At 41.6% G+C, this 27089-nt stretch overlaps 2 protein-coding genes across 16 annotated transcripts in view; one reads left to right on the top strand and one right to left on the bottom strand.

The window, feature by feature from the left end:
- Positions 1-112: 112 nt before the first annotated feature.
- TTC19 (tetratricopeptide repeat domain 19) lies at positions 113-3927 on the top strand. 8 transcript variants are annotated; one of them, XM_062012089.1, is made up of 10 exons: positions 113-201; positions 258-331; positions 405-515; positions 693-731; positions 1279-1335; positions 1603-1664; positions 2219-2313; positions 2506-2660; positions 2937-3099; positions 3618-3927. In XM_062012089.1, the coding sequence occupies exons 3-10, from the start codon at positions 414-416 to the stop codon at positions 3749-3751; spliced, it is 807 nt and encodes a 268-aa protein (XP_061868073.1). In that variant the 5' UTR covers positions 113-201; positions 258-331; positions 405-413; the 3' UTR covers positions 3752-3927. The 8 variants fall into 8 exon arrangements, with proteins under 8 accessions (XP_061868073.1, XP_010194839.2, XP_061868067.1 ...); XM_010196537.2 differs by having other exon boundaries at positions 157-331; XM_062012083.1 differs by lacking the exons at positions 113-201; positions 258-331 and having other exon boundaries at positions 338-515.
- Positions 3928-4886: 959 nt separating this feature from the next.
- NCOR1 (nuclear receptor corepressor 1) overlaps positions 4887-27089 on the bottom strand; it is a 67383-nt gene continuing 45180 nt past the window's right edge. For 7 of the 8 annotated variants that reach the window (XM_062012513.1, XM_062012509.1, XM_062012510.1 and 4 more), the window contains 25 exons: positions 25918-26091; positions 24856-25016; positions 24355-24475; positions 24149-24250; positions 23601-23698; positions 22642-22810; positions 22075-22215; positions 20616-20699; positions 19847-20103; positions 19143-19503; positions 18398-18622; positions 17950-18159; positions 17553-17702; positions 16830-17003; positions 16230-16395; positions 15460-15956; positions 14899-15027; positions 14235-14392; positions 13765-13988; positions 13192-13329; positions 11568-11710; positions 10276-10329; positions 8997-9218; positions 7957-8139; positions 4887-7729 (listed from right to left, as the gene is read on the bottom strand). In XM_062012513.1, the coding sequence (XP_061868497.1) occupies positions 7542-7729; positions 7957-8139; positions 8997-9218; positions 10276-10329; positions 11568-11710; positions 13192-13329; positions 13765-13988; positions 14235-14392; positions 14899-15027; positions 15460-15956; positions 16230-16395; positions 16830-17003; positions 17553-17702; positions 17950-18159; positions 18398-18622; positions 19143-19503; positions 19847-20103; positions 20616-20699; positions 22075-22215; positions 22642-22810; positions 23601-23698; positions 24149-24250; positions 24355-24475; positions 24856-25016; positions 25918-26091 (4529 nt within the window). In that variant the 3' untranslated portion in view covers positions 4887-7541. The remainder of the gene's footprint in view (positions 7730-7956; positions 8140-8996; positions 9219-10275; positions 10330-11567; positions 11711-13191; positions 13330-13764; positions 13989-14234; positions 14393-14898; positions 15028-15459; positions 15957-16229; positions 16396-16829; positions 17004-17552; positions 17703-17949; positions 18160-18397; positions 18623-19142; positions 19504-19846; positions 20104-20615; positions 20700-22074; positions 22216-22641; positions 22811-23600; positions 23699-24148; positions 24251-24354; positions 24476-24855; positions 25017-25917; positions 26092-27089) is intronic. The other variant, XM_062012515.1, reaches the window with a different exon arrangement.

Raw genomic sequence — 27089 nt, forward strand, 5'->3', positions numbered from 1 at the left:
AAGCGCTTAAAGGGCCCGCGGGCAGGATGCTGGCGGCCGCGCTGCCGCGGGGCCTGTGCCGCCCGCTCGCCCGGTGCCGCCTCGCGGGGCTGCCGCTGTCCCGGGCGGCCTGGCGCCGCGGGGCGGAGGGCGGCGGCTGGACGGGGCCGGCGCGGCGCCGCTGGGCCCGGCCGGCCGCGGGGAGCCTGTGCTTGCTGGGAGGTGAGGCGCGGGCCGCGGGCAGGGCGCTGCGGGCGGCCGTCACCCCCGCCCCGCAGCCTTCTCTCTGTTCCCCAAGGACGCGGAGGAGGACGGCGAAGACGCCATCATCCTGCTGCTGAAGAAAGCCAAGGTGAGGAGCCATCCCCTGCGGGGCCATGTCTTACCTTAGCCGGGCCATGGGTTCACGGCCGTTCCCTCCGCAGCTGAGCGTCATGAAGGGCGAGCTGGGCGAGGCCGAGCGGCTCCTGCACCAAGCCCTGCGGCTGTCGCACGAGTCGGATAACAGGAGAGCCATCATCTACACCTACAGCATGGTGAGGCCCAGCCCTGCGCTGCCCATCCCGCGCCGCTGAGCGCAGTCGCCGTGGGGCTGCAGAGCCCTTCGAGGGGTGTTGACACAAATGCAGGAGCTGCTGGTGGAAGCAGAAGCAGTTGTGCTGAGGCTGGTCCTGCTGCCTTGGTGGAGCTTCAGTGCTGTCTCTCTCTTCCAGATGGCAAACGTGGCCTTCATGCAGGGACAGCTGGACAATGTGAGTAACGGTGTTTTTTCCCCTCACCTCTGAACTTTAAGAGGCTGCCACTGTGGGCAGGGTCTTGGGTTAGATTGTGAGAGTGTGGCATGTTGTGACAGGCAGCACCCTGAGAGTGGCGAGGCACAGATCTCTCTGTATAAAGCAAAATAATCTGCCCTGGGACTGCAGTCCCATGGAGCACCTGCTGTGCTCCACAGGTAAATTTGGAGCTCCAACATGATGTGCAAGGGAAGGAATACTACTTACTGTCAAGTGTCATTGCCAGGCATGTAGATGGCTGTCCCAAGAAGAATCTGGGGAAGCCCTTGAAGGGATACAGATGTAGTAAACTCATGGCTGGTGGAGCAGGCCTAAAGTAGAAAGTGAAAGGACTCATTAGTGCCAGTACTGCTGGGCACTGGCTAGCCTTTCACTTCTGACTGGTCTTGACATACAATGTAAATGACACAAACCATGAGGCAGGATTCTCCCAGTAGTCTGCCTCTGTAACAGGTACAGATTGTGCCATCATTCCTCTGTATTCTCTTCAAAATTCTCATTTCAGGCAGAAAAGCTCTACAAAGCAACTATGAGCTATTTGCTTGCAGGGGACACAAAGGAGGTATGTTCTGATAAAGGCTCTCATCTGGAAGTACTAACTGGGGCACACGACTTTTCAGTGTATTTCTTGTGCTGTAACACCTCCTACTGGAAACTGGTAATACTAGCTCTGAGCTTGCCAGCTTCTCAGGAACTTCCTTTAATGGATGGCAGCTTTAGAGACAAGAGGATGGGGGGCTTTTAAGGTCTAAGTTTGTTCTGACAAAGTAATGTTTTTATCAGGGAGATGCAAGAAGAATAACAGTTGCATTGTATGTCCTCCTGACAGGATGACAATGCAATCCTTGAGATGTCCCTCAAGCTGGCCAGTATCTATGCTGCTCAGAAACAGTGAGTTCCCTGCTAAAAGCATCTTTTGCTTCCATCTCCGCTTCACAGTGGCAGTGGTGGCCAAGCAGAGGTTCCTTCCTCTTAAGAACACAGTGCCTGAGGAAGACATGACAAGATACCATCAACATAAAGGTTTCTCCAGGCATGGTATTTGTCTGCCAACTGTCAAACAACACAGTGACTGGCAGAATTAACCAGAGAGAACATAGCTCTTTCACATTAAATCCCCACCTCATGGGACAGGTGGCTTTTGAAGTAGATGGTGGCCGGTAACTTGTAGCTTCACTTTTCAGTGGGGCGTTGGCACAAGATGTTTGGCCTTATCAGAGGTGGGGTGGGGACACACACACACACTCACCACCTCTTGGATCCCTTTGCCCATGTTTCAGGAGAAGGGACCAGGTCATGATCAAGAAGAAAGCACTAAGGGCACAAAGGGTCTGGCTGAGAAGAAAAGCTGTCTTACAGGCTCTATAGATGGAAGGTGTTCACTTCTGTCCCCTCAGGGATGGAAGGAGCCTTGCCTTGTTTTGCTCAGTAGTTGTACTTTGTAGGCACAAGTTAGCTCTGGCTGGTTATGAGTTCTGCATCCTGACCTTAGAGGAGAAGATTGCCAAGCAGAAGGACTTGCCTGAGGATGTCTTACCAGGTGAGACTGCCTTGTCTGCCAAAGTAGTCCCATTTTTTTCTCCATTTCCCTGTCCTTGATGTCCCCATTGCTTAGGTATCGTCTTCATGTCGATTCACTGTCTTCACACTGCTTGAATTTCCTACTCTCGTAGGATGGAGATTCATGCTTGATCTTCCAGAAATGATCACTTCCACTTCTTTCTCTTTGCAGCTGAAGAAAAGGCCAACACCCGTCTCCTGCTTGGGATGAGCCTGGACTCCTATGCTCGCTATCTCCTAAACCTCAACCAGCTCTCAGTAGCCCAAAAAATGTATGAGAAGGCTCTGCAGATATCAAATGATGTTCAGGGAGAGACTCATCCACAGGTGATGTGTGCAAGAGTAGTTGGACTACCAGGGCTAATTGCCTAGGGCCTGAGGCAGCCTTAAAAGCAGCTTTACTGGCACCAGAAATACACAGCACTACGTTAGGTTCTGTTTTCCTGCCAGGAAGAAGGAGCATGCAGCATGCTGATATATAAGACATTTCCTTGCTGAAAGCTTCTCTGGGAAATACCTGTAACCTTAGTAGAAGTAGTATGAGTGGGGTGCTCCTGCTGCCCCAGACTTCTGTATGAGGCTTCCTTTTCTATCCTGGTGCAGACTGTGGTCCTGATGAATGACTTGGCAACTGTACTGGATGCTCAGGGGCACTATGATGAGGCTTACTCTTATGTGAAGAGGGCAGCCGAGCTGGCAAAGGAGACTCAACACCCTGAGGAGCACATGGTGCTGAATAACCTGGCAGCAATTCTGATGCACAAAGGTAGGTAAATCAGTGTCCAGCCTATGGTGCTGTGCTTGAGCTGACTGCACATACCTGTGTTGTAGGATTGAAGTGTTAATTTTGTGTTACTATTTCCAGTGTAAGCAGCAGGTCTGCTGACTCTGTAGGCAAGCTGTGTTGTGCTCAATTTGAATTCAGCTGCTGCAGTATCCCAAGATAAGTGTGGTACTGGTGCCCCTGACTCAAAAGGTTGCCAAGGGATCTTGTTTCTCTTGTCCTGGATGTACAATAACTAGTTCCAAAAGGAAGAAGACATGCTGGAGACTCACTTCAGAGATCTTAATGCTGAAGCAGGATCTCATCCCATCATCCCTGCTTGTCCCATCATCATTTCTAGCTCTCATAGTTGGCACTCACTGCTGGACTTTTTCTGAAACACCCCACTTCTTGATATGTTCCTAGTCGTCCTTGCTTGTCCTTCGCATGTGGTCAGCTTCAGGAGGGAACTCTGAAAATGAGCACTGTAATTGGCCATGCCCTTTTTTCTCTTGCTACAGAAGACTTCCTGCAAGCAAAACAAGTGTATAAAGAAGCTCTCAAGCAGGCACAACAGAAGGGAGATGCTGCTTCTGTCCAGCATATCCAGGAAGAACTAGCTGAGCTGGCCAAGAGGAGAAAAGCCTCCAAATAAGTTCAGCCACAGAGTCCAACCTGGAGGAAGATGACAGCAGCAAGGGCTGGTCAGTACAAGCAGCCTTGCACCAGTTTGGTGCAATCCGGGGGAAAGACAAGTTTTAAGGACTGCTTAACAAGAAGGGCTGTTACACTCTTAACAACTTAGCCCAGAATAAAGTTGTGAAATCTCAACTGTCCATTTGTGGTGTGATCTATGGTTAGAGTGACCTACTGTGCTAATAATTTGTCTTGACTGCCAGCAAAGTGTGAATCTAGCCTGGTATTAGTACTTGCAGTTAAGTCAAGGAGAGGTCACTTGCTACTCCTGCCTGTTCTCAGAAGTATTCAGTTTCAAAGCATGACTCTACTAAACCTCAATGATGAAAAAGAGAACAGGTGGGGATTGCCTCACTCCTTCCGTGCTGGGCAGCACAACAGGATCTACTTGGGTCAGTGCTGCTGTTCCTTTCTTGGACAGGTCAGTGCTAGAATGCTGAGGCTCTTGTTGGAAAAGATGGTATGTACAGGGTGTCATGTTTGTAAGCTACATACCTTCATGGGAATCTAGTATGATCAGGCTTCTAACAACAGAATTTTTCAGTTCTGTGCTGCAGGGAAGCCTAATGTTGAAGACAAAGGAGAATTAAACCAGAAGTTACCAAATCTGTATTTAGTTCAGGTAGTAGAACTAACTCTAATTCTGCCACTAAGCAAGCATTATATTAACTTCTCATTTATGATTACTTGGTACAAACCTTTATGTTAATGGCATCAATGTCAGTTTACTTACAGTAGTAGCATTAGTGGCTTCAGCTCTGCATAGCTCTGAGCCAAGAGGAGGCATGCAGGTTTCCTAGAGTAGACATTCATTGAAGCTGGAAAAAATGGTCATACATACTCCTTTGTTCTCAGTGAGCTAGGAAGTAAAAATATGACTGTTACAGGCAGGCTTGTACTAACAGAAAGGCTCTAACACATTAGAACCAATCTTCTGGAAAGTTCTGGGTTTTGGTTTTGAAGTGGCAGAGCTTAAAGACACTCCAGCAGCATTATCAGGGAGCCCTGCAGCACCCCCTCAGGGAAGTGTTTTGCCTGTTCTCATAAACATAGCTGGATGCTGCAAAACAAGAGGGAGACACAGGAAAAACAAATGGAGAACTGATCCCCTTTATTGATTGGTCTGAATCCAGAAGTCACTGTCTACTGAAGACATTGTGTGGAAAAGAAAAAGAAGTTGAGTTTTATGATGCATGGGTTTTTCAAGTCTTTAAATGTTTTCATATCAGAATCACGAAACATACCAAGATGAAAGCAGGGTGAAAGCGCTGACCAGAAATCAGTTAAAAATTGGTAGTAAACTACACTTTGTAAACATGACTACACACACCTTCCTGTTTGAAACAGGTCAGATGTAATTCCATACTTGAAGATTGCTGGAATTGTGGTAAACCCTAACTTAGGCTCTGGAGAGGTTTTTTTACAGTTGGAAAAGTCAGAACTCTGATAACAAACAAAAAAGCAGCAACATCTTATGTGCAAATGCCACTCAAGCTGTATCTTAGGAGAAAGTGACTATCCTACTTTGGATATCTTGCTGCTGCAGCAGCAATAACATGAAGCTTTGCAATAAACATGCTTTACTTACTGTACAGTTAGAGGCAGTTGTCTGTACATGCCTCTTCACGTTGAATTTGTTACACTAACAAAGTGAGAACAAGTGGGTTTTAGAATGGAACTTAACTCTCCACTCCAAATTTAAACCTACAAAAAGGGCAGATCAACTTGTTTTCCAGTATATGTTGCTGTGGGAACAAAAATATTAGTAAGAGCACAGGTCTACAAACAGGATGAAAACTTCACTACTTAAGCCAGAAGGGTGAAGGACAGGACTTTCTTAGAGAAAGGGTGTGAGGAGATTCAGGACTGCCAACTGATGGACCCTGATGCAGCGTTTTAAAGTAAGTGGCAAAACAATTCTGTATTTGCACAGTGTCAAGTTTCCAATAAGGTCCTTTGGATTATTTCTTTCCCACACCTAGGGCAAAAACCACTTCCCCCTGAAATACTCAAATTTGCTATTGATAAATAGTTCTGTACTTCCTCCTGTTTGTAACTGGACTATGGTCCTTGCATGAGCTGGAGAGCTTCCAAGGCTTAAGGTTACACAGCTGCATTACACCTTCCATACAACTCGTCACACATACAGTGTTAAGTTAAAAATAGTTTGACTGGAAAATAACTTCAAAGGCAAAGACTCTGTTCATCAATGAGATGCAAAAGCAGTTTGGAATCTGACAGACCATATCCCCCCAAGCTCAGTGCTATCTGTAAATCAGTCCTTCTACCTCGGAAGATTTAAATTCACTTCCTGAGGTCAGTGCAGCAAAAAATAAAACGCTTCTGAAGATGGATGTCTGGACACCCTGTGATACCACTAGCCAGATGGATGTATACATGAGCTACAAGCATATCATAAGAGGCATTAATAGATGAATTATTAAAGGAGACTCTCAGCGTACCATAGGCAATTTAAAAATGAAAATCAGCCCGATGAGTATTGCACACTTGAGGAGTTCAGCCAGGCCTGTGTAAGGACTCCCACCAAAAGCTTGCTTATAGGGCCAGGGATGGGGATGCAGACTTTAAAATAATCATTACATAAAGATTTTAAAACCAGACTGGAGCAAGGTAAAAATCACAGTGCCTATTGCAAACTGGTGGTAACAGAAGCCAAGTAGTTGACTCGCGTGTCGCTCAGTCATTCTAGAAAAGCATCTTGTTTTATTTCAACTTGGGACGTAGAGGTTTTTCTTCTTAAGGGGTTTATCAACCCACCCAGACCCTCTCTTCAGATAAGCTAGTTGCTGTGGTTAAATACAACAGTAAAATTTAGTAGCCTGTTCTGACTGCATACAATGCAGAAACAGAAACCACCAAGATAGGCTTCTGGGGCACAGTTAAAATTCCCAGTGTGCATAACAGTGAGGTATGCCTCCAGAAGCTGCTTTTGTTTGTTTTTCTTTCCTTTTAAAAATGAACCATAACATACCCATGCAATAATATTTCTGCAGTGTTGCTAAATAAAACCAACTGCACCAAAAATTTACAATGTGGCAGAATTTAAAATTCAAAAGAAATAGATGATCTTATTCCAGCCAACCGGCCTCTGGTAATGTACAGAATTCATCACGGGGTCAGGCTTCAAAATCAACATTTTCACAAGAGCTTGAACACCACTGAGAAAGTGTGTCTGGGGGAGGGGGGAAAAATTATATAAAAGCATAATGCCTGCAAGAAGTGGCATGGCATTAAATGGGCAATGATGCTAGGCTGGGAGGGAGGCTAGGGCTGTGGTTAGGCTAGGCTGGGGGGAGGTCAGGGTTATGAAGAGTACTCTACACTGGAGAAAATGCTTAAAAAAAATTACAAAATGACTCCCAAAGTTTAGGCAATAATTTGAACATAAGTACACCAGATACTATAGCAAGGGAAAAAACACTGCAAAAAGTACTCTCTATTTACAGAAGAATGGTTTAAAGACATTATGGTTTTCTTTACAAATAGATGTAGAACAGGAATAGTCCATATTTTTAAAAACTCTTTACATATTTATCTTTAGTAAGTCAACCTTCTCCATCACGATCTTCTAACACATGGCCTGTGCAGAAGGCATTTAATGGACTCTCCATCAATTCTTCATTGTGTGGCCCTCGCTCTCTTGGAAAGTCTCTACGGGCCCAAGTCAAAAATAGATTTCTTTTTTTGACCCGCAAATTAAAAAACAAAACAAAACAAAACTGCATAGTTCAGTCATCACTGTCAGACAGAGTCTCATATTGTGCTGAAAGCAGTGGTGCAGGCTCTCGCTCCCATATCCTGTTCTGTTGGTGAGTGGTTGCTTGGCTCATGGACGGCGGCGCGCACGCGATGGATGTCGGTGGTGTACTGCTGAGCATCCTCATCGTCAGCGGGTTGTAAGGAAACTGTGTTGAGCCTGAATCAAAGAGAGTTTCTCCAAGTCAAAATCATGAGCTGCTCTAAGGGATCTGTATCTCAAAGACAGCCTGGTTTTGGTTGTGACAACTAGCAGAAAATGGATTTCAGAGAATCCTCACGCAGCGTAAACTTTTGACCAATTTACCACTTGCAACATGTCTACATCTGCCCTTCCTACAAATACCACATCTGGTTTGTTAACTTTGAAAGAAACTCATTTCTCACCTGTTGATGAAGGCCTATCTTCCCAGGCCCACACTGGAGTCTGTCTGTGGTAGTCCCCTTCTGAATGTACAGATGAGACAGAAGAAGGTCTTTCGGTTCCCAAATATCCCTGTCCAGGAATCGGAGACTTGGACTTCCTACTGTTTGACTTGCCGATTAGCTTCTGCTTGCCGACTCCCCCTCCTGGAAACAGAAGGGACAGACTTTACAAAAACCTTACCCTGCTGTATGTTTGTTACCACATAGAAAGTTACCACATAGAAACAAACAGGAGTTTCACACTGGTGTCTCTTGGAATGCTGATTTACTCCAGTTAGGGACTGTGTAGGCTATTATTCTAACACAGCATTGCTAGAAAATCCCCATCTCATCACAACAGACTTACAATTCCATTTTTAGGAAAAGAAACGTTTTCACATGTTCCTTATAGGTGCATTTTCATCAAACCACTGAGGAGTTGCAGTATCTAATAGACCCTGTTATCCCCTCCCTTATCCCTTCAGTGTTGACATTCTCCAAGAAATACTGGCTGATGCTCCTGAAGTTCCCTCCATCATATTGAAAGCCAGGACAGCTAGAGGGAATGGAAACACCATCTCTCACTTGCAGAGCAAGGAGTTATTTTCAGTGACACCAAGTTGATTCAAACCCTTAAAGACCATGAGATATTGAGGAACTGTAATTATAGAATGGTAGGGGTTGGAAGGGATCTTTAGAGACCATCTAGTCCAGCTCCCCTGCAGAAGCAGGTTCACCTAGATCAGGTCGCATAGGAACATGTCCAGGCGGGTCTTGAAGACCTCCAAGGAAGGAGCCTCCACACCCCCTCTGGGCAGCCTGTGCCAGGGCTCCCTCACCTCAACAGTGACATAGTTTTTTCTTATGTTTAAGTGGAACTTTCTGTGTTCCAGCTTCATCCCATCACCCCTTGTCCTGTTGCTAGCTACTATAGAAAAAAGGGATGTCCCAACCTCCTGACACCCACCCTTGAGATATTTGTAAATGTTAATCAGATCCCCCCTCAGTCTCTAATACTTCACCTGAATTTGGTGACGGATTGGCTTCTTCCCTACGCGGCTCAGTACTTGCTGATACCACAGCGCTGGAACTGCCAGGTGCTACTGCAATAGATTGTGGCATTACAACTCCATGCTCCTCGCTCTTGTCATCAAAGTTTCCCATCAATGCCTTCCTAATAATGTCTTCCAGACCCAGATTACTGGCAGGATCTGCAAAGGAATGACCCCTAGAACTGACTGCACCTGGGAGATAAAAGAAAACATACAGGGAAAGGTGGGAGGGGAGGCAAAACCCATATCTCAGAGAAATTTCAAAGAGATATGGAAAAAGATTTTGGAAAGAGGCAGAAAGGTGGGGAAAAAACCAAAGATGAATTTTTTTTTAAACACAAAGTTCCATGCTCCAAAATGTCTGCAAGTGAGACATGCCCCAGCAAACACTGAAGAGCTGCCAGCAGTGCCACTGAATGTCAGACTCTCTACAAGAGGCTACATTTTACTGTTTGTTTGTTGTTTGGGTTTTATTTTTTAACTAGCAAAGGAAGATGAGCATGATTGTGATGGCATATTAAGTACAATCTGCAGCAATTATTCAGTTGTAAGAGATCAGAAGAACACTTCTCTCAGCAATAATTCATACTAACTTGTCTTATGAAGCGTGAAACGTGGCAAATGCTTAGTCCAAAAGCTTGTCTTAATGGAGATCAGTACTTCCTCCGTTTGAAAGCTAGAAGCACTGTACCAGAAGGGGCAGCAACTGGCTAAAATCATGTAAAGTCAACTCATGGTAGAATTCAAGATTCTGAACAAGCAGTTCTTGTCACCCACATTTAAGTTTGATTCTCCGCCTCACTTGCCTCTTTAACACAGTAAAAATATGGGCTATACTTCATTTCCTCATCTCATGTAAAGTTGGGGGCAGGGTGTGTTATTTCTGAATCATGGAAAAAAAATACCAGTAGGTATTTCAAACCAACTACATTTCATGACCTCACAAGCTCAAGTTTTGTTGAACTACACTGTATTCACATTTATTTAAATGAGATGCTAACCAATTCCATGACTTCTACCTCTGCCTATGACTTGCAGAGCACACAAATACAATATTGTTGAGTAAGTTTCCATTTAAAATATTTTCTGAAACCTCCCTGGGTCGTTTTGCCTTTCATGTAGGACATTACCTTTCAGATTCTCGTCATCTTCCTCATTTCATGGATGCCCCAAGGCATATCAATAAAAGATGGTACATTAGTTTACTTTTTTCTGAAACATATGTTGTTTCTTTTACTGAAAAACTTACCTGAGGTAGTGACTGCTGGCAAATTGAATATTTCAGTCCCTGGCTGAGCAGTTGCTGCAATTAAAACACGACATTTCAGTTTTCCAGTACGGGTGGTCGCTACAAGTGCTCACTACTAGTCCTAATGCACAGAGTAGAATTACTTTTGAACTATTTTCAATGTTCCTTTTTTTCTTTCTCAGTCTTCTAAGATGAATGTGCATCTATGTCTTCTCAGGGAAACAATCTATACCAGGGTAAAAGTATCTTACATGGTTATGGCAAACCTTCTTTTAAAGATGCTGCTTTCAGAAGCAGCCTGACTTTCTGAAATGTCACCATTTATGTACTTTAAAATGCAAAGAGACAATTGATCTGCTTAATACAAATTTTAACATGAATCTATTTGCATAATAAAGAAATGGCAGTGACTTGGAGTGGCTAAACCATCCCCTGCCTCCCATTACCTCTGTTATGTCTAATTTGAGACTAAAAGCTTTAAACCATAACATTGAACTCAATTTATAAAGGGAAATACTACTGGCAGCAATGGAAAGCATGCCTGTAGGCCAAGCACACACATGAAGTTTTCAGAGCAAATTTATCATGAACACAATGGGGATCCAATGAAAAGAATACTGCAACCCTTCCTGACACAGCCTTGTTTCTCAGAATGAGATTATTTGTATGCAGCAACTTTCAAATAAATACGCTCTACTAGGTATTGAGTTCACAAACAACTAAAAACTCTCACTACTGTTAATTTTGAGACAAGGTTCTGTTGAGGTTTCTAAGAGAAAAACAAAACCCCAAAACATAGCTCCACCATGTCAGTATCCATTATTGAAACTATATTGAAATGTGTCTTTTTAACTGCCATAGTCATAAGGGCCAAGAAAATAGAAAACATTCAGTTTCAAGACACCTTTCCAAAAGGTGTAATAAAAGGTGTGTCATAGTTAATGCTGATATGAAGAAAACTACAGACACAAAGTCGACTACAATAATGTCAGGTTTTAACAACTGTCTCACTAATGATGTGTTTTTTCCATGATTTTCAGAAAACACTTCCATCTCTCAAATTAAGCATGAAGGACCTTAAATGTGACAGTCCTGCATGTACCAGCATTGAAGGAAAATATCTATCAAACTTCCAGTTCTTTGGTCATAAAGTATTATATAAGTGGTTTATATTCACAGAGTTTTATTCACTAACATGTTATATGAAAGATATTTAGGGTAGGAGATATGTGGATAAAAGTCATATAAAGCTTAAGCTGATAAAACTCAGTGAGGAGGCAAGTCCTGCATACCCATGTCAGAGTCACTTCCACCTGACGAGTTCAGCTTCCGGAATATCTCCTGTTTCTTGGATTTCACCATTGGTGAAGTGTTCTCAAGTTTGGTGAAAAAGGAAGGCAGGTAGCTTATACTACCTGGAGAGCGAGAGTCAGTCCTGCCAAGACCAACATATGTCAAAGAGAGAGAATGTTTTTCAACATGTCCATTTAAATCTTTCCATAAGCAATCAGGGAGAAACCACCAACATCCATATAAACATTAAGTCTTTCCTCAGCCTGTTCTTGGGGGACTAGACAAGACTAAAGACTCTGCAAGAACGTCTGCTTTATCCAGGTAACAGGGTTTTAGATTCTATACCTGACAGCACTAACCACACATCATTGTGCTGGAGTATGGTATAGAGATGATGCTCTTACAAATTATCTCAGGGGTGCCTACTTCTGCCTTGAAACCTGCAATGCTGGCTGAGGTTTGCACTGCAAATTGGTAAGTGATGAAATGTTTAAGCTAGAAGACTAAATATTCATCCCAGCTGCTCCTCCTACTTATAATCTTCTTCTCATTTTATCTACAGTCTGGAAAGATGCAAATTTTAGTCTATTTATAAAGATGATAAAACCACTAGTATCCCAATTGCTGAGTTTTAAGACAAGACCAACCACTCCAAGGCATGAAGAAATTCAGGTGAAGAAATCAGTTAATATCAGGGCCATGAGCAGCCTGCACTGTTTTAAATAATGAATTAAAATGATCACCTGTAATTCATTGTCTCTGTGGCACTTGGAATACTTGAGTTAGTTTAAGCAGCAGCAATCTGGCAAATCAGCTTTAATTTTAAAAAAGCCAACTCACCCACTCCATACTTGTTTAAAAATTCATTGAAAAATGAAGTAAAAACCACAAAGACTCCAGGTTTCTTAGGCCAAGATCCTTAACGTTCTAGAAAGTTAAATCTTCCCTGCTATGTTCCTGAAAATCCCTTCACCTCTAGTTAACATCCATTGTGGATTTTAATAACCCTGCCAGCAACTGCAGAGTGGAAGGGGAGGGAGGAAATAAAGGCAAAAACTTAATCCATTCCACCAGCATGAGCCTTAAATAAGTACATGGTGAGCATGTTGGATGCTATTCCTTCTTCAGCAGGCAGCAGAGCAAGTGACAGAAGCATCCATTCCAATGTGCATCTGCCAGACGTTTGAAGACACCAGCACTGATACAGTCTGCCAGGGATCTCCTGGAGTTTTATGTTGCAGATCTGGCAGACTGACAGCCAGGTCTGGGATACAGGGCTGCTCGATGCATGGACCTCCTGACACCCCACCCTCACACCCCCTGGAAATTAATCTCCTTGGCTTAGTGATATTTTATGTGATAAGCTGCTCTAGAATCATGAGCATTGGAAGTCTGAGTTCCTCCACACTTCACTAGAACATTACACAGGAAGCCAGTCAGGCAAGAGGAGTCTGAAATATTCAATAAAGAAACAGAGAAAGTGGACTTGTCATGAAAATCATTTCAGTTTCATAGAACTGCCACCCACAAGGGGTTTTGTTATAACGTTATAATGTTTTCTATCACACTGTTTGTAGTACAAAGATCCAACATGATGTTTTTAAAATTCAGTTTTACACATACCTCTGTTCAGTAGGCTCAGTTCTTTGGGAAAGCAAAAGAACATTTTCCTGTTTCTCAAGTACAACCGGGACCTGAGGTGGCGAGATTGGCTCATAGGGCTCTGAAGAGACATGACTCCTCTCTGGAGATTTTCCAGGTCTACATCCATAATTCAGAGACAGATAACTACTCTTAATGCATGTAAAGCAACAGTTAACACATGTAATTGCATTCCAGTTGTTACACAACTACTTATGTTTAGTTATGTATGTTACAAGCTTTAGGATGCTTGGTGAACTCAAAAAAGATTATTTGGAATTGTCCATAATGACTCTGTTAAGTTTTATGTAATTAAACATCTTCACTCCTCTACAGAGTGGGAAGGAAGCATAAGAAGTGAAGGAAAAAGAGTTATAAGCTATGTTATGGAGCCATCCAATTGTCAAAAATAGTGCAAGACAGATGCTGCCTAAAAAAAGACCATAAGATCCCTCGTTTCTTTCTGATCTACGTCAAGATCACTGTGCTGTTTTTCTATAAATAACATATTGGGGCATTAATTTAATCTGCAGTTAAGCTGAAGGCATGAGTTACCTTCCCCTGGACTTGTCAGACAGATTTTCAGGTGACACTCGAGCACCTGGCCGCTGGTGGTGGACGGGCTGCGACTGGGACTCGGGGCTGTAGCGATTCGACGTCTTTGCCCGAGTAGAAAGAGGCGTTGGAGCAGGGCTGGAATTCTGGAATGTAGTGGTGGGAGGCTGCAAAGAGGCCTGAGAAGTTGCTTGGTTTCTAGCAAAATCTTGTGTAATAATTTGCTGATAGTGGCCAAAAAAATAGAAAAGAGATTTAGGTCAGACACTGGCCAGAGCGTAAGTATTCATGAACCAGATCAATACGAGATTGTTTGCAACAAATTAAGTATTGTAAGCTCAGACACATTACTGTGTAATATCCTCAAGTAAAACTAAGGATTACAGATTTGGTATGATGTTCCAAAATGTGTCTTTCATCTTAAAAATATACCTTTTCTCATCTGGAAAGATGCATGGGAATAAACTTACGCAGATGTGATCAGCAAGGGTGATAAGTCGATGGGTCCTGGGCACATGTGCCATCCCTTCTGCTTGGGAAGAGGGAGGTGGAGGTTGTTGGGGTGAAGGGGGTTCCTGTTGTGTCCTATAGCGGTGAATTGTCCCCTCATATTGCCTGTTTGGGTCACCTAGTGGAAGCAGAAGAGGTCAGTCTGTTAAGATGGGACTACTGAAGCTTCAAGGTTTGAAGATTCTGTGCTCCTTATATAGACCCCACAATTTAGAATAGACAAATAAAGCTTCATTCCATAATGCAGGTGAATTTCAGCTCATTTCTCATCTGCAGACTGTACTGTAATGGCTAGAGCTTTACTAGCATGTACAAAGTCATGGGCACCAGCACTAACATGCAGTAACTTTAAAGAATGTATTGAAAATAAATGCCTTACTAAATCAGCTACACACTAATGTGAAGGAGCTCTGTCTAATGTTTTCATGTTCCAAAACACTTGTTCTAGTTTTTCCACAGATCACTGCAACAACATCCTTCCAACAAAAAATTCTGAACAGTTAAGAATGTGGTAAGCAGTCACTTAAAGACTTCTGGGTTATTTAAACTTTATTATGAGTGCATGGAGCTGGTAAATATAAGCAAGATAATTGTGAGGACACTGGCATATGCAGATAGACTTACTCTCTGCCTGGCTTGGTTTAGGTGCCTCTTGTTGATAGGGCTGTAGCTTTTCTTGAGTAGGTACAGGTGAATTTGCAGGGCTGATCACCTCAATGGCATCTCCAGGAGCTTCATAACGGTGGGAGGATACTGAATATCAAGGAAAGGTTGTGGAATAAGGTGTAAATATCACAGAAGATTTTTGTTGCCTATATATAGCAACACTAGTGCTTCCATGACACCAGTGAAATGAAAGTCAAAACCGTTTTTTTTCCCTCATGATATCCATGGTGAAACAAACAATGCAGAGTTCCAACATAAGTGGACTCTTAGGTTTTCTGACTTCTGATGTTTGTTTTATTATTCTGCATCCCATGTTGTAGTATAGAATGTGAACAAAGCAAACAACTCTGATTTTGCAAGAATCTTGGGTCACTACATGAGAAACTGTATTTGCTTATGAAGTGTCTCTACTGTGCACAGCTATTTTATCACTAAACATCAGAATCATTTCACAGCATGTTATCTCCCTAAAAGACTAAGACAGACAGCAAAGAAGTAGATAGTTACTAAGATACGTACAACTACTGGAAGAATCTGAACTTTGAGAGCCCCTATCTCGTGCATCCTTGTCTGAAGCAATCTGTCGAGTGATGATCACATCTATGAAGTTAGCAGCAGTAATTGTGGTCTTTCCTCGAGTTCTCAGCTCTTCCTCGTACCTGGATTTAGGAGGAGGTCCTTTCTCTTTACCAGCCTCTGAATAGACTACTGATGAAGACTGTCCCTGGGACTTGCCACCAGAAAAATTTGCAGATGTATAAGGGCACTGGACAGGCCTCTTTTCTACCTCCAGTGTCTTCTGTTCCATCTGCTGCTGTTCAGTAACCACAGCTGACCGGCGTCCCATATTCTCTTCTATCCTGGTTCCTTCATGCTTGTTCTCTTTTGCTTTGGCAACTTCCATCTGAGGAGCAGAGGCTGCAGCATCTACTAGTGCTGCGAGGGCATCAGCAGCAGTATTGTAACGGGAAGCTGGCAACCCCTGAGTAATAGAGGGAGCTCCAGGGGTGAGCTGCCTGTTGGAAAACATTGAATATTCTGAATTACGTCACATGAAAAAAACCCAACTAGAGCCATGTCATGCATACAACAAAGCAAAGCTTTTCTGACACCAATTACTAGTCAACCTGGACTGGGTCAAAATGCATTGCATCATTTCTGACAAATCTGAGAGCAAACAGAGAGTGGTATATCCTCACCTTGCAGTATTTTTCTCAGGCTAAATGCACCTTTTAATAAACTCAAATATTAGAACATATTTCTCTGCAACAGTAACTTGTAAAACATACATGATCCGTAGCTGAGCAGCAGGATCCAACGGTGTGATTACACTTGTCCCATTGGTTCCTTGAAAAATACTAGGCCTTTGCTGCAGTATATTTTCTTGGCTTCTAACTGAAGGGGATGGGGACCGAACATATCCATGACTGCCAGGTCTGCCAGGCTGCTCTGTACCTGTACAACATACAGCAGAGGGGAACAAACAAAAAATTTATAGAGATCACTCATAACACTGCAGAATGATTTATCCATGCTGCCTTTCACATCCTTTCCCAGCTGTCTCTACCACTCTAGATGTGATTGCAGGTATCAAAGGCTTAAGTGGTAGCATTCTGTTCTAAATGACAAGCAAGTTATGTTATCACTAACTGGGATTCACATCATTCCCTGGGTGCTACACTGCTATGAGAGAAAGACCAAGAAACCTACTTGCTGCAGTTGCAGTTATGACCAGGACTGCTGGGTAACAGGAACCTGCCTTAGGTGCAGACTATAACCCAACTGTGTAATGTGTTATTAGCAAGCCGCACATTGCTAACAGTGGCTGTGGAAAATGAGCAGCTACAGAGTTACAGTCTACAAGACAAGTGATCCAAATGTGCACTCACCTGGTCGAAGATAAAGTTCAGCAGGGACTGAAGCTATTCTCTCCCTCTCACGTTCTCGTTCTCTTTCCCGCTCTCGCTCACGTTCCCTCTCCCTTTCCCGTTCCTTCTCCCTCTCCCTTTCCCGTTCCCTTTCAGCATTTGCAGCTGCAGAAGCTGCCAGGTGTGTAGGGTGTCCTGGAAGATCCACAAGATAAAATGTATTAGCAAAAAGAGATATTCAAATTAAGCATAATTTGATGTAAACACTTGCCAATATATTCTGCCATCCACTTAGAGTAAAATTTCCCAAATACATTTTCATTCCACTCAAGACTATCCACTTAACCTTGGCAGACAAAGTCTTAACATCCACTAACAGTGGAAGGTTCAACAGCTTTTTACTGAAGTGATTTCTATACAGTTAGAAACTAGACAGCTTATAGACCCAAACCCCACCCTTTAATACATGTAACATGAGGGTAGTGAAATAATAATCTAATGTCTACAGACAAAGGCCTGGCAGAATGAAAGAAATTCTGAATTTGTCAGTGCTCCTTCAGCTGCTAATGCAACTATCAAGGTAATCATTAGGAAAACCTTGGCTATCCAAGTGAGGGGTGCATGCAAAGAGCATCACGTGAGAAAACATCAAAATGTGACATTAATGAAAAGCTAAATAGAGATGCTCAATTATCTCAGCACATCAGACAATTAGAGACATCATCAAATCATAAGGGCTCTTACCTGGTGACAGAGAAGCAGGATTGTAAGGCCTAGGAGGGAAGGTAAGCTGGGTACCAGGGATATATGTGATTCTCTCCATGGGTGGGGTGCTTGTTCCTCCAGGATGAGGCACTAAGATAGTGGGAGCCATATTGTTCAAGTCAATAATTCCTGTCAGGAGATGACAAACGTAAGAATGGCCATTCAAGGACAGACCAATGGTCCACACATTCCTTTATTTCCACAAAACTCAGTTAGATTTATAACAACTCATTTGCAAATACATCTATACATATGCACTTGGTTGCCTGCACCCATCCGTCCACCACACATACATGTTTATAACAATGAACAAACCAGTCAACCAAACCATGTACAAAACACACTTTAAAGAACACCAGAGAAAACAGAAGCATACCTCTTGCTCCTGCATATGGGAGAGCTAAAGTTTGCTCTCTAGGAGATAACCCTCTTGTCACATCAGGACGTAAATTGACTTGCATCTGCTGTGAGGTAATGTAGTCGTTTAGGATTGTCTGTCGGGTGTTTTCCATTGCGTAAAGCTGATACTGACTTGGGTAGCCTGGGGTGGGTGAGAGCTGCCTTTGGAACAGGTAAGCAGCAGCAGCTGAGGGTGAAGGAGGGGAAAAAAGACATTTAGGAAGCAGTTTGGGTGATACAGAATCGAAGTTTCAGATGTTTATATAGCTTCAGTGAGAAGTTATATCAATTATCTCTAGCTAGTGCCAAAGGAACTGAAATGGCATTCTAATATTGATGTTTTGTTGAATTGATGCATTGCATGCAGACAGAAAAAGCTGAATACTTCTAAAACTGAAAAAAAGAATCAACACAAACTTATTTACCAGGATCCAGAGCCCTGTGAAATGGCATAGCAGGATCTAAATGAGGTGGGAGGTGACTCCTGTAGACTTCAGGAGTTGCTCCTCTGTGATGAGGGTCAAAAGGACTGTGGGTCACTACAGGATCAACCCCTGGGACTGGAGACTTTGCTGGCACACTCTCCCTCTGTGTTGGAGTAAGTGTGTTTTTCCTTTCATGGTTTGTTGGCTTGCCAGAAGATATTCCAGCTAAAAACAAAGAAAATCCCAAATTAATGATTTGTCTATAGAAAATTCACCTCCAGATATACACCTGCTCCAAAGGAACATCCTAGACAACTCTGCAATCCCATACAATAAACCACAAAGAATCACAAACTATTATATCACAAACTATTGCTGGTGAAAATCTAACTTCTAAACCTAAAATTGCTTATACTTCACCACCTCTAGATACCTGTATAATTCAGGAATAGCTTCTGCCCTTCAAACATTACCCTTGTAGGCAACACTTTCAGTGTGATCCATAATGACATGTAAATTGAGATCAAATTGCCTTCCCACCTCCACGTTACAATATGAAAGATTTTCCTTTTCTTATTCCAATTAACAGCTTACAGCTTTCTAAGATTCCTCCTAGTCACCCTCCAAATTGAGAGAAATCATTAGAATAAAAGAAAGTAGAATGGATCACAGAAAACAGTTTAAAAGTAAGTTTAAAATGCAATTATTCAAACTTCTTGTCTTACTGTGGATAGGAATAACATACCCTCACTAACTCTGTTCATCATAGGTGAACTCCTGGACATCGGGCTCTGATAGTTCACAGGTGTCCTCCGAGCATTGGTATCATCATAAATCCCAGGGCTCAGCTGTGATTTGGGAGTTTCATGAAGAGTTGACCTGAGAACAGAGGGACCAGAGCTGACTACTGACGTGTGACGGGAGCGTACTGCTTCCCCGGTCTTCACATCTTCGTATTTTCCTCGCTCCACCACCTTCACGTTTTCTGGCACCATTTCCAGCTGAGGCATTCCACGGGGTAGCTTGCTTGGTCCAGTGATTAAAGATTTTACATTATGTTTGATGGCAGACTGGCCAGAGTTGCTTTCATATTTTATGGGTGTGCCCTGAAAAAGAGAGAAAGATCAGTTAAGGTTACCCTGCCAAGGTCTGACTCACGCTAAATAACTCACAGGGCTGACATTGTAGTTCATTGCTTCTATCATAGCACAGAATATATGTGGATCTTAGCAATCAGTTTTCTCACATTTGCTTTCAAGTGTGTTCCTTACAAGTGAAGTGTCAGGATTTTTCTAATACACAGTAAATATTTTTAAGCTTTGTAAGTTGGTAGTTTTCCTAAAAGAGCACACCCCTACTCCCATTTGTCATCATTCACATGTCCTGAATTGATTCACTACTGAGTCTGTAAGGCAACTGCATGGGTCTGGTAGTGCTTTTTGTATTTACCTGAGATATGGAGCCTTCTATGATTGGCCTGGTCGTCTGCACCATTTCAGGAGTCTTGCGACTTTCCTGGCTCAATAGGTCCTGTCTTGGGATTTCATGGATGGAACGACCCATTTCTTTTATAGTAGTAACACCATCATATGGTTTCCCCTTAGTAATGGCTCCTTCAAATGTCCTTATGGGAGGTGACTCTCTCTTAATCTGTTTAGGGTATTTCAAGCCTTCTTCAAAACTTTCAGCTGTTGCTCTTGGTGTGCCTTTTATAGAAAGAAAGAGTCACACTACTGGTATAAATAATTACTAAGTCTCTTTTTACATAAACAGTAACTAACTACATGTCATGATACTGGAACTTTGATTTGCTCTAGTCTATGATAACATGTTCTGAAGACAAAACCAAAATCACCACAAAAACAATACTGAACAAATATTCATATAGTACTGAAAGCATCCCAGATGCTGAAAGTAACAGCATATATCTTCAGAGATCTGAGGAATTGCCAGTGTTCATTAAAAAAGTGCTAATTAGACAGTATTCATATTTTAAAAAGTCTATTTTCCAAAAAGAAATAAGATATTATGTTTACACAGTAGCTTTATATGCAGCATATCTGAAAGCTGCTGATTTATGCTCCAAAGTAGCATAAGCTTAAGAAAATGAGCTTCAATTTTAACACAGCTGCCATTGTTAATAACAGTTTTAAGGCTCAGAAATCCAGATTTCTGAGGATATAATAAATGCTTGCCTTCTAAACTTGCAATACTTTACCTTGCATGATAGAGCCAGACAGCACCGTTCTCTCTTTCAGTTCAGCATGTGGGCTACCCCTAGGCAGTGCACGGCATATTAAACCTAAAATTAAAATGAACATAATTTAGATAATTAAACAAGTGTTAAAAAACCCAACCCAAAACAACAAAACCCCTCCTCCTTCTCACACAGATTACAGATATTATCTGTAGCATCTCAGTGCCCAGAGGGCCTAGCCTCAGAATGCTAGTCACTGTACCAACATGCTATAAACACCATTCTGTCCTAAACCAAAACCTTTTAGTTCAAGTGTTCACGCTATTACAGTGATTGCAAGTTTTAACATACTTAGAAAACACAGGTATTTTTTATAATTAAGCCTAACTCTTGTCCCAAAAGCAGTCACTGCTTCTCTTACACACCACTTGAGTTTCCTTACCTACTAAATAAAGGTATTCATAACAGGAAGTTGAAACAGGAAGATAAAAAACACCTCAAGATACAACTCAGCATCCTCAGAATTACTGAAAGTTCATATTGAATCATCTGGGAAGAGCTGTATTTACTGTTCCTACAGTAGGAATCCAGATCAAACCCCCAAAGAAATCATAAGTTTCCAGTTTGAGGACAGAAAATGTGTCAGTGATAACCTAAAGCATAAAGGTATCAGAGTAGTTTCTCATATGCCAAGAGCCTGGGGATGAGCCAAATGCACCAGCAATCTAAAGGCAACACTGACTTTCAATACACAGACTAGAAACCTCTTGGTCATATTGTTTCATTGGATGAAAATGTACACAAAGTAGCCCTTAAAGGCTACCCAAAGCTCACACAAAATACACTTAAGCAGTAAGGCTCCACAGTTTAGACATGAAAGATTTCCTTGCATTCATATTAGTAATAAACAATTAGAAAAGTTATATAATGGCCTGACGTGACCTTTGCAGGCTCAGTTTGATTATAGTTTATTAAATCCAAGTCATTCTACAGATGCCCTGAAGCTGGATGCAGGAGCTGTGCACATCTTCTGCTTGGCATAGTCGCAGAGGTTTACTGCAGGAACGCAGAAGGTCACACCAGTGTGTTTCCCAAGTCACCATGCTGTGGCCGAGACCAATATTTAACTAATGCTGTGTCAGTGGAAGCCCTGCTAGTCTGACACGGTGTTGTTTCAGCCCTGGGACAACCCACTGGGACTGTGAAGAGTCAGTTACATAGGTCAGATCTACTGGGAAGAATAGGTGCTAGCTGAATGACCTGCAGTTATGGTAACATACCAGCAAAAGGAACAGGAAAACAAGAGTCTACTCCAGTCACATTCCCAGGTTGTGGTGGTTATTATGTGCATTTGGTTAGTAGTATAAGACTTAAATCTAATTTCCCTTTCAGTCAGCTCCATAAAATAACTCTAAGTACTCTTACATCAACACAAAAGGTTTGGATAAAACACAAACCAGCTTGGAAGTTGCTGATTTACCTTCCAGTGGTGCAGAAACTGGAGACTCCCGCATTGACATTCCTTGCTTTATATTTCCTTCCATTGTATCATAGCTTCTCTTTAAGCCAATGTCATGAGCAGTTCTTGGACTCCTTGTTCCCTCACGAACATTTTTAATAGCTGGCAAAATTTGCAAGAGTATTGTTAGGAAATGTGGACAATAAAAAAGACATCTGAGTGTTACATTTAATGAGACAACATGTCACTAATACTTCAACAACTTCAATATAATAACATTACATCTCAACCTGGAAAAGATCTTTTCTAGTTTGCTTGAAAATGTTTTTGTTCAAACAGTTACTCATTGATCAGTATGTCAATTAGAGTTCACAGTTAAATGATGCATTTGTTTTGAGATTATTTTAAACTTTGCTGATGTCAGCTGAACCCAGGACACACGTGCAGGGCAATACTTCTCCCACACAGCACCCCAGTGACTGAGGTTTATACTTATCACTTGGAAGCAGATATATTTCAGCTATGAATTACAAAAGCAGAACCTGCAACAACCTTGACTTTGATCAGGTAGAATATACAAATACTCACTATCATAAGATAAAATATGACCACTTTTGCCTTCATAAATAACATGGCCTTTGGCTGAAGCTTCCTCTCGGCACTTTTCTGGGCTGCTGTCTTCTGTTGCTAGCCGGGTGATAGTTCCCTTCAATAATGCATCAGCTGCTATGCCAGACTGGGACAGAGCTGGTGTACCCTGCATTTAAATCAAGCAAATATAACTCAGAACATGTGTATTTATTTAAGAGAACAGGGAGCAATGAAGGGATGGGGGGGGAACCAAACTCAGATGTTTTTAGATCTAGAAAACCAATTAGCTTATCAAACAACAGAGGCAGAAGTTCAAGCTGTGCTATTAGTCATTTAATCTAAATATTAGTAAGGTTTGTAGGCAATTTGCTACCTTGTTAAAAAAATACAGAAAGAAGAATAGGGAGTACAATATTACAGAAGTATTTCATGACGTAGGACACTTCTCCTATAATACTAATTGGAATGAAGATAACATATACTCATAATGGTGCTATTAGGTTTTATTTCCATCCAAAGTAATGAAAACTACCCTTTCAGAGGAGAATTTTGCTCACTAACTAGAGATCCCAAACCAAGCACAAAGAGTAGCATTTTAAACGTGACAAAAGGTCTCAGTTTACCATTTTGGCTTTAAACAGCATATGTAGAAGAGTGGTTACAGTCAAGCTTTACATTTGAGCTCAGGTGTGATGTTATTTTCATGGAAGTTGCTAACAAGCTTTCAGTTATGTACTCCTCTGGGGGTTTTATGTAAAAAGTGTAAAGACTCATACATATAAAGATGAAACCCTGTAATGTTGACTTCAGCAATAGCAGGATTTCACCATCTGATTGTATTAAAATTTCTTTTTTCAAGGCAGTTCCTACTCTGTAATATTAATTTACAAATACATTCACAGGGATAGTTTAGATATGCTGGTTTGTCACAGCTTTCTCAGTAAGGGGAAAAATACCTGAGTTATGGAGCCTCTCAAAGAAGGAATGGTCTCAACAGAAACTTTATTGGTTGGAGTTCCTCGTGTTATACTTCCCTCCTGTATCGTTGTGGTACCTGATTTGAAATAATCACACATCCTGATAAATAAGATTTTTTTACAAGCAGTTACTTTATTTGAAATAATTAAAAACTCCAGTAGGAACTGTTAGTTTGTACTAAAATATATTTGAGATAGTTAGGCTACTTCCTTTTTTAACATAGTCTTTTACAGACTAAAAGTCTTTTACAGCATTAAACACAGTATTTAGTTTCTTTTGATGTGTTTGTACATTTCCCACATATTTCTCTGCCTCTGCTCTGGTGAACCACTTCATTTTGAAATTGGCATGTCTTGAAACAAATGAGACATGCAGACAAGAGGAGGTACCTACAAATACACAAGCCTTGGAAAAGAAGTTAATCATCTAATATTTAAAAATAACACTTCAGCAGTTTGAGCTCTGCAAGTTAATTCCCTCAGTTTTCTCAGGCTCTGACAATGTTTCCTAATCTATATGACTTTACCTCGAACCACACTTTCATGTTGTGCCCTGACCAGGAGTCCCTCAGGCTGGGAATTCTGGCTTCTGGGAGAGAATTCTTCTTGTTTTATATAGGGCAAGGAAGCTTTTCAGAAGAAGAAAAAAGAAAAATGTTGGTTTAGGGGTTTTTTTCCTTGTAATTATGAGTCATTAAATAGTCTCTATAAAATACGTGTCAGCTTTTCTTACCAGATTTGGCTGACTCCTGCTGCCTTGGCAGCCCAAGAGATATAGAACCCACTGATGGCTTAGCAGTTTCTTGGGTATAGGAAGCTTGAGTATGGGATGTTAAGTAAGTGCCAGGTGTGCCCTGAAACAACAAATGCATTATATGTTAATTCTTGTTTCTGGAATGAAGATTTACATCTATGTTTAAAAGAGACTACCATGATCTTATCTTAAAATACTACAGTACACCACTGCAATGAATCAAAGTGCAGAACATCATGAGTGTAGTGTTAGTTTAGAGATGCGAAAGTGGACATCCTCAACTGTGCTACTAAATGTAAATAACTGCAAAGTGTTCTGTTTTCTAAGGCACTTGGACTTCCTGGATTTTTATAGAGATGGTGTGTATAGGTCTCAAGTGTTGATGCTGTGAACACATAACCAAGCACAAGACGTTGAAGGTTGGTGAAAAGGCAAAAAAAATTGATCTAAGCACAGCTTTTTGATTCATAACTTCCTTACTTGTGAGATTGAGCCTCCCATGATGAAGGAAGGTTTTTCTGATGGCACACTTGTTTTGGAGGACGGAATGAGTGGTGGTGGTGGTCTGGTGGGTCTGGTTGTTGGAAGGCGGACTCCTTCAGGTATATTGGTTATCACTTGGTGAGGTGCTGGCTGAAGAACTTGGGGGAAAAAATGTACAATAAACATTACCATCCGTTTCAGCTCTGTGAGCTGTTGCAGCCAAGAAAAACAGAGACAGTACAGTTCATCTGATAATTTCTGCTGAGAATTGCCTCGTAATACCCAAATACTATCTAGCTACATTTCCAACTCTGAAATTCACTACCTCCAAGTGTATGTTATACACAGAAATGGAATGGAAACTACCCTTGCATAAAGGTTAAAAAAATAGCAAAAGCTGCAGTGTACAATTGCAAGTCCTGAAAAGTCAGCTTCTAAAAAGAGCAGTCTCAGGGGCATTCAAATTGTTTGTTGTTTTAATCTTTTTAAAGAAATTGTTTAAATAGAATGCAACCAAGTCAAATTTAATCTAAGCTTTTCTGATTTTGTTTTTTCTTAGCAGAGCATTATACTCTGAAGGGCAAAGCAAAAATTCAAGCTTCAGAATTAAGATTTGTGAGTTATTTCACTATTTTATAAAACATTCAGACTATAATTTTAAGCCATTACAGTCAGAAACTAATGCCAAGGATAGCAGCAGCTTTTCCTTTACCTCAACTTGCTCCCTTCAAAAGAAAGGCCATCTGTGACTATGATGGTATTTTTATTAAGCTGAAAAACTCATGATGACTTTATCCCTATGGTATTCTAACACTTTTCAGATGAATCTATTTGCTTAAAAAAATACATGTTATCCAGCAATGAAGGACAAAAATACAACCTCACTGGAGCCAGAAAAGTACTGAGCACATATTTACATGCACACACAGAAAACAACCTAATTTCTTCTTTTGTTAATTCACAAATTGTTTGGAGAATAACTTGCTAATCCATTAAGCCACAGAAGTCCATCTTCCAAAGGCAAATGCAAATTGCTATGATTGGTAACAAACTATTTACCTGGTGGGACACTATAGCGAGCTGCATTCATATCAGGCTGGGGAGAGGCTTTATTGACTTCTCTTGGGGAGAGCCTGTATGGTGATGCTGACCTTGTTGCTGTATTTTGCACTTGTGCTTCCTGTTCTATTGCTCGCTTCACCTCAACATAAGGCATGTAGGCCACTGGTTTTCCTGTGAAGGTTAAAAGTTACCAGAAAGGAAAGAACCCTGGATTAGAAATTGGAGTCAAGAGGTCTAGTTTACAGCATGATTTTAACAAAGAGCCTAGTCCAATGTCAGATGTACTCACCAGGTACAAATGTGTCAACTAAAAAGTACTATTAAGGTACAGTTTAATTTTAATATCTTCCCATGCCTGGACTTTTAATATCCAAAGCTTTAAAAACACCCATTTTTTCTCATATTTCCTATATGTGAAAAACAGTATCTGGTTCTTTTAGTTCCTTTGAGTGAAAACTCTGCTACTGAAAAAGATTTAGTTTAAAGAAGATTCCTTTCCAAATCCTGTGCATCTCCAGGTTCACATGCAAGTCCAGGCAGATTTAGACACCAATCCTCCCAGACAAAAGGCCTCCCTTCCTTGTTTGCTTGCCCAGAGAAGTTATAAACTTCAAATGTCGATATTAGCCATCAATGCTGATTTCAGAATTTAGAAGAATGAAAAATACAGCACCAGAACAACACAAATTCATTTTCCTTGGCAAAGGACAATTCAAGTATTCAAAATTACAAGCCAGAACAAGTTTCCAACAGCTGTAAAGTTATACTTTTAAGCCTCTGTAGTCAAATACAGATGGCACTAATCATCCCATAAGAGCTTTCTAAAGGATTATTTCATGGTATTGTGTATGTTGCCATAAGTTAATTCAACAACAGGCCCTTTGGTGTGACAAAGTGCCTCACAACACAGGCCAAGTTCTAATATATGCAATGCAAGGTTTTCATTTAGGCTGTGGGGTCTCTGCTGCACACAGCAGTTGGTGGACAAGCTTCAACCCCTACCATTCTATGATTCTATGATTCATTTGCACAGTACATCTTAGGAAGCAGCTGCTGCAATGATGTGATGACATCTCAGCCCCTTCTAGTCTTCAGATCAAGATGTCCAGGCTTGCAGAACTCATTCACATTTATGATGTTATCCCTCCCTCTCTGTCTACCTCAAAAAC

The sequence above is a fragment of the Colius striatus genome, chromosome 20 (genome assembly GCF_028858725.1).
Source record: "Colius striatus isolate bColStr4 chromosome 20, bColStr4.1.hap1, whole genome shotgun sequence".
NCBI lineage: Eukaryota > Metazoa > Chordata > Aves > Coliiformes > Coliidae > Colius > Colius striatus.

Bases quoted from the DNA above. Each gene is read 5' to 3' on its own strand.
- TTC19 (XM_062012083.1), top strand. From the start codon at position 357: ATGTCTTACCTTAGCCGGGCCATGGGTTCACGGCCGTTCCCTCCGCAG. The intron at 732-1,278 runs GTGAGTAACGGT...TTCTCATTTCAG, and splicing joins TGCAGGGACAGCTGGACAAT to GCAGAAAAGCTCTACAAAGC. The intron at 1,665-2,218 runs GTGAGTTCCCTG...TGTACTTTGTAG, and splicing joins ATCTATGCTGCTCAGAAACA to GCACAAGTTAGCTCTGGCTG.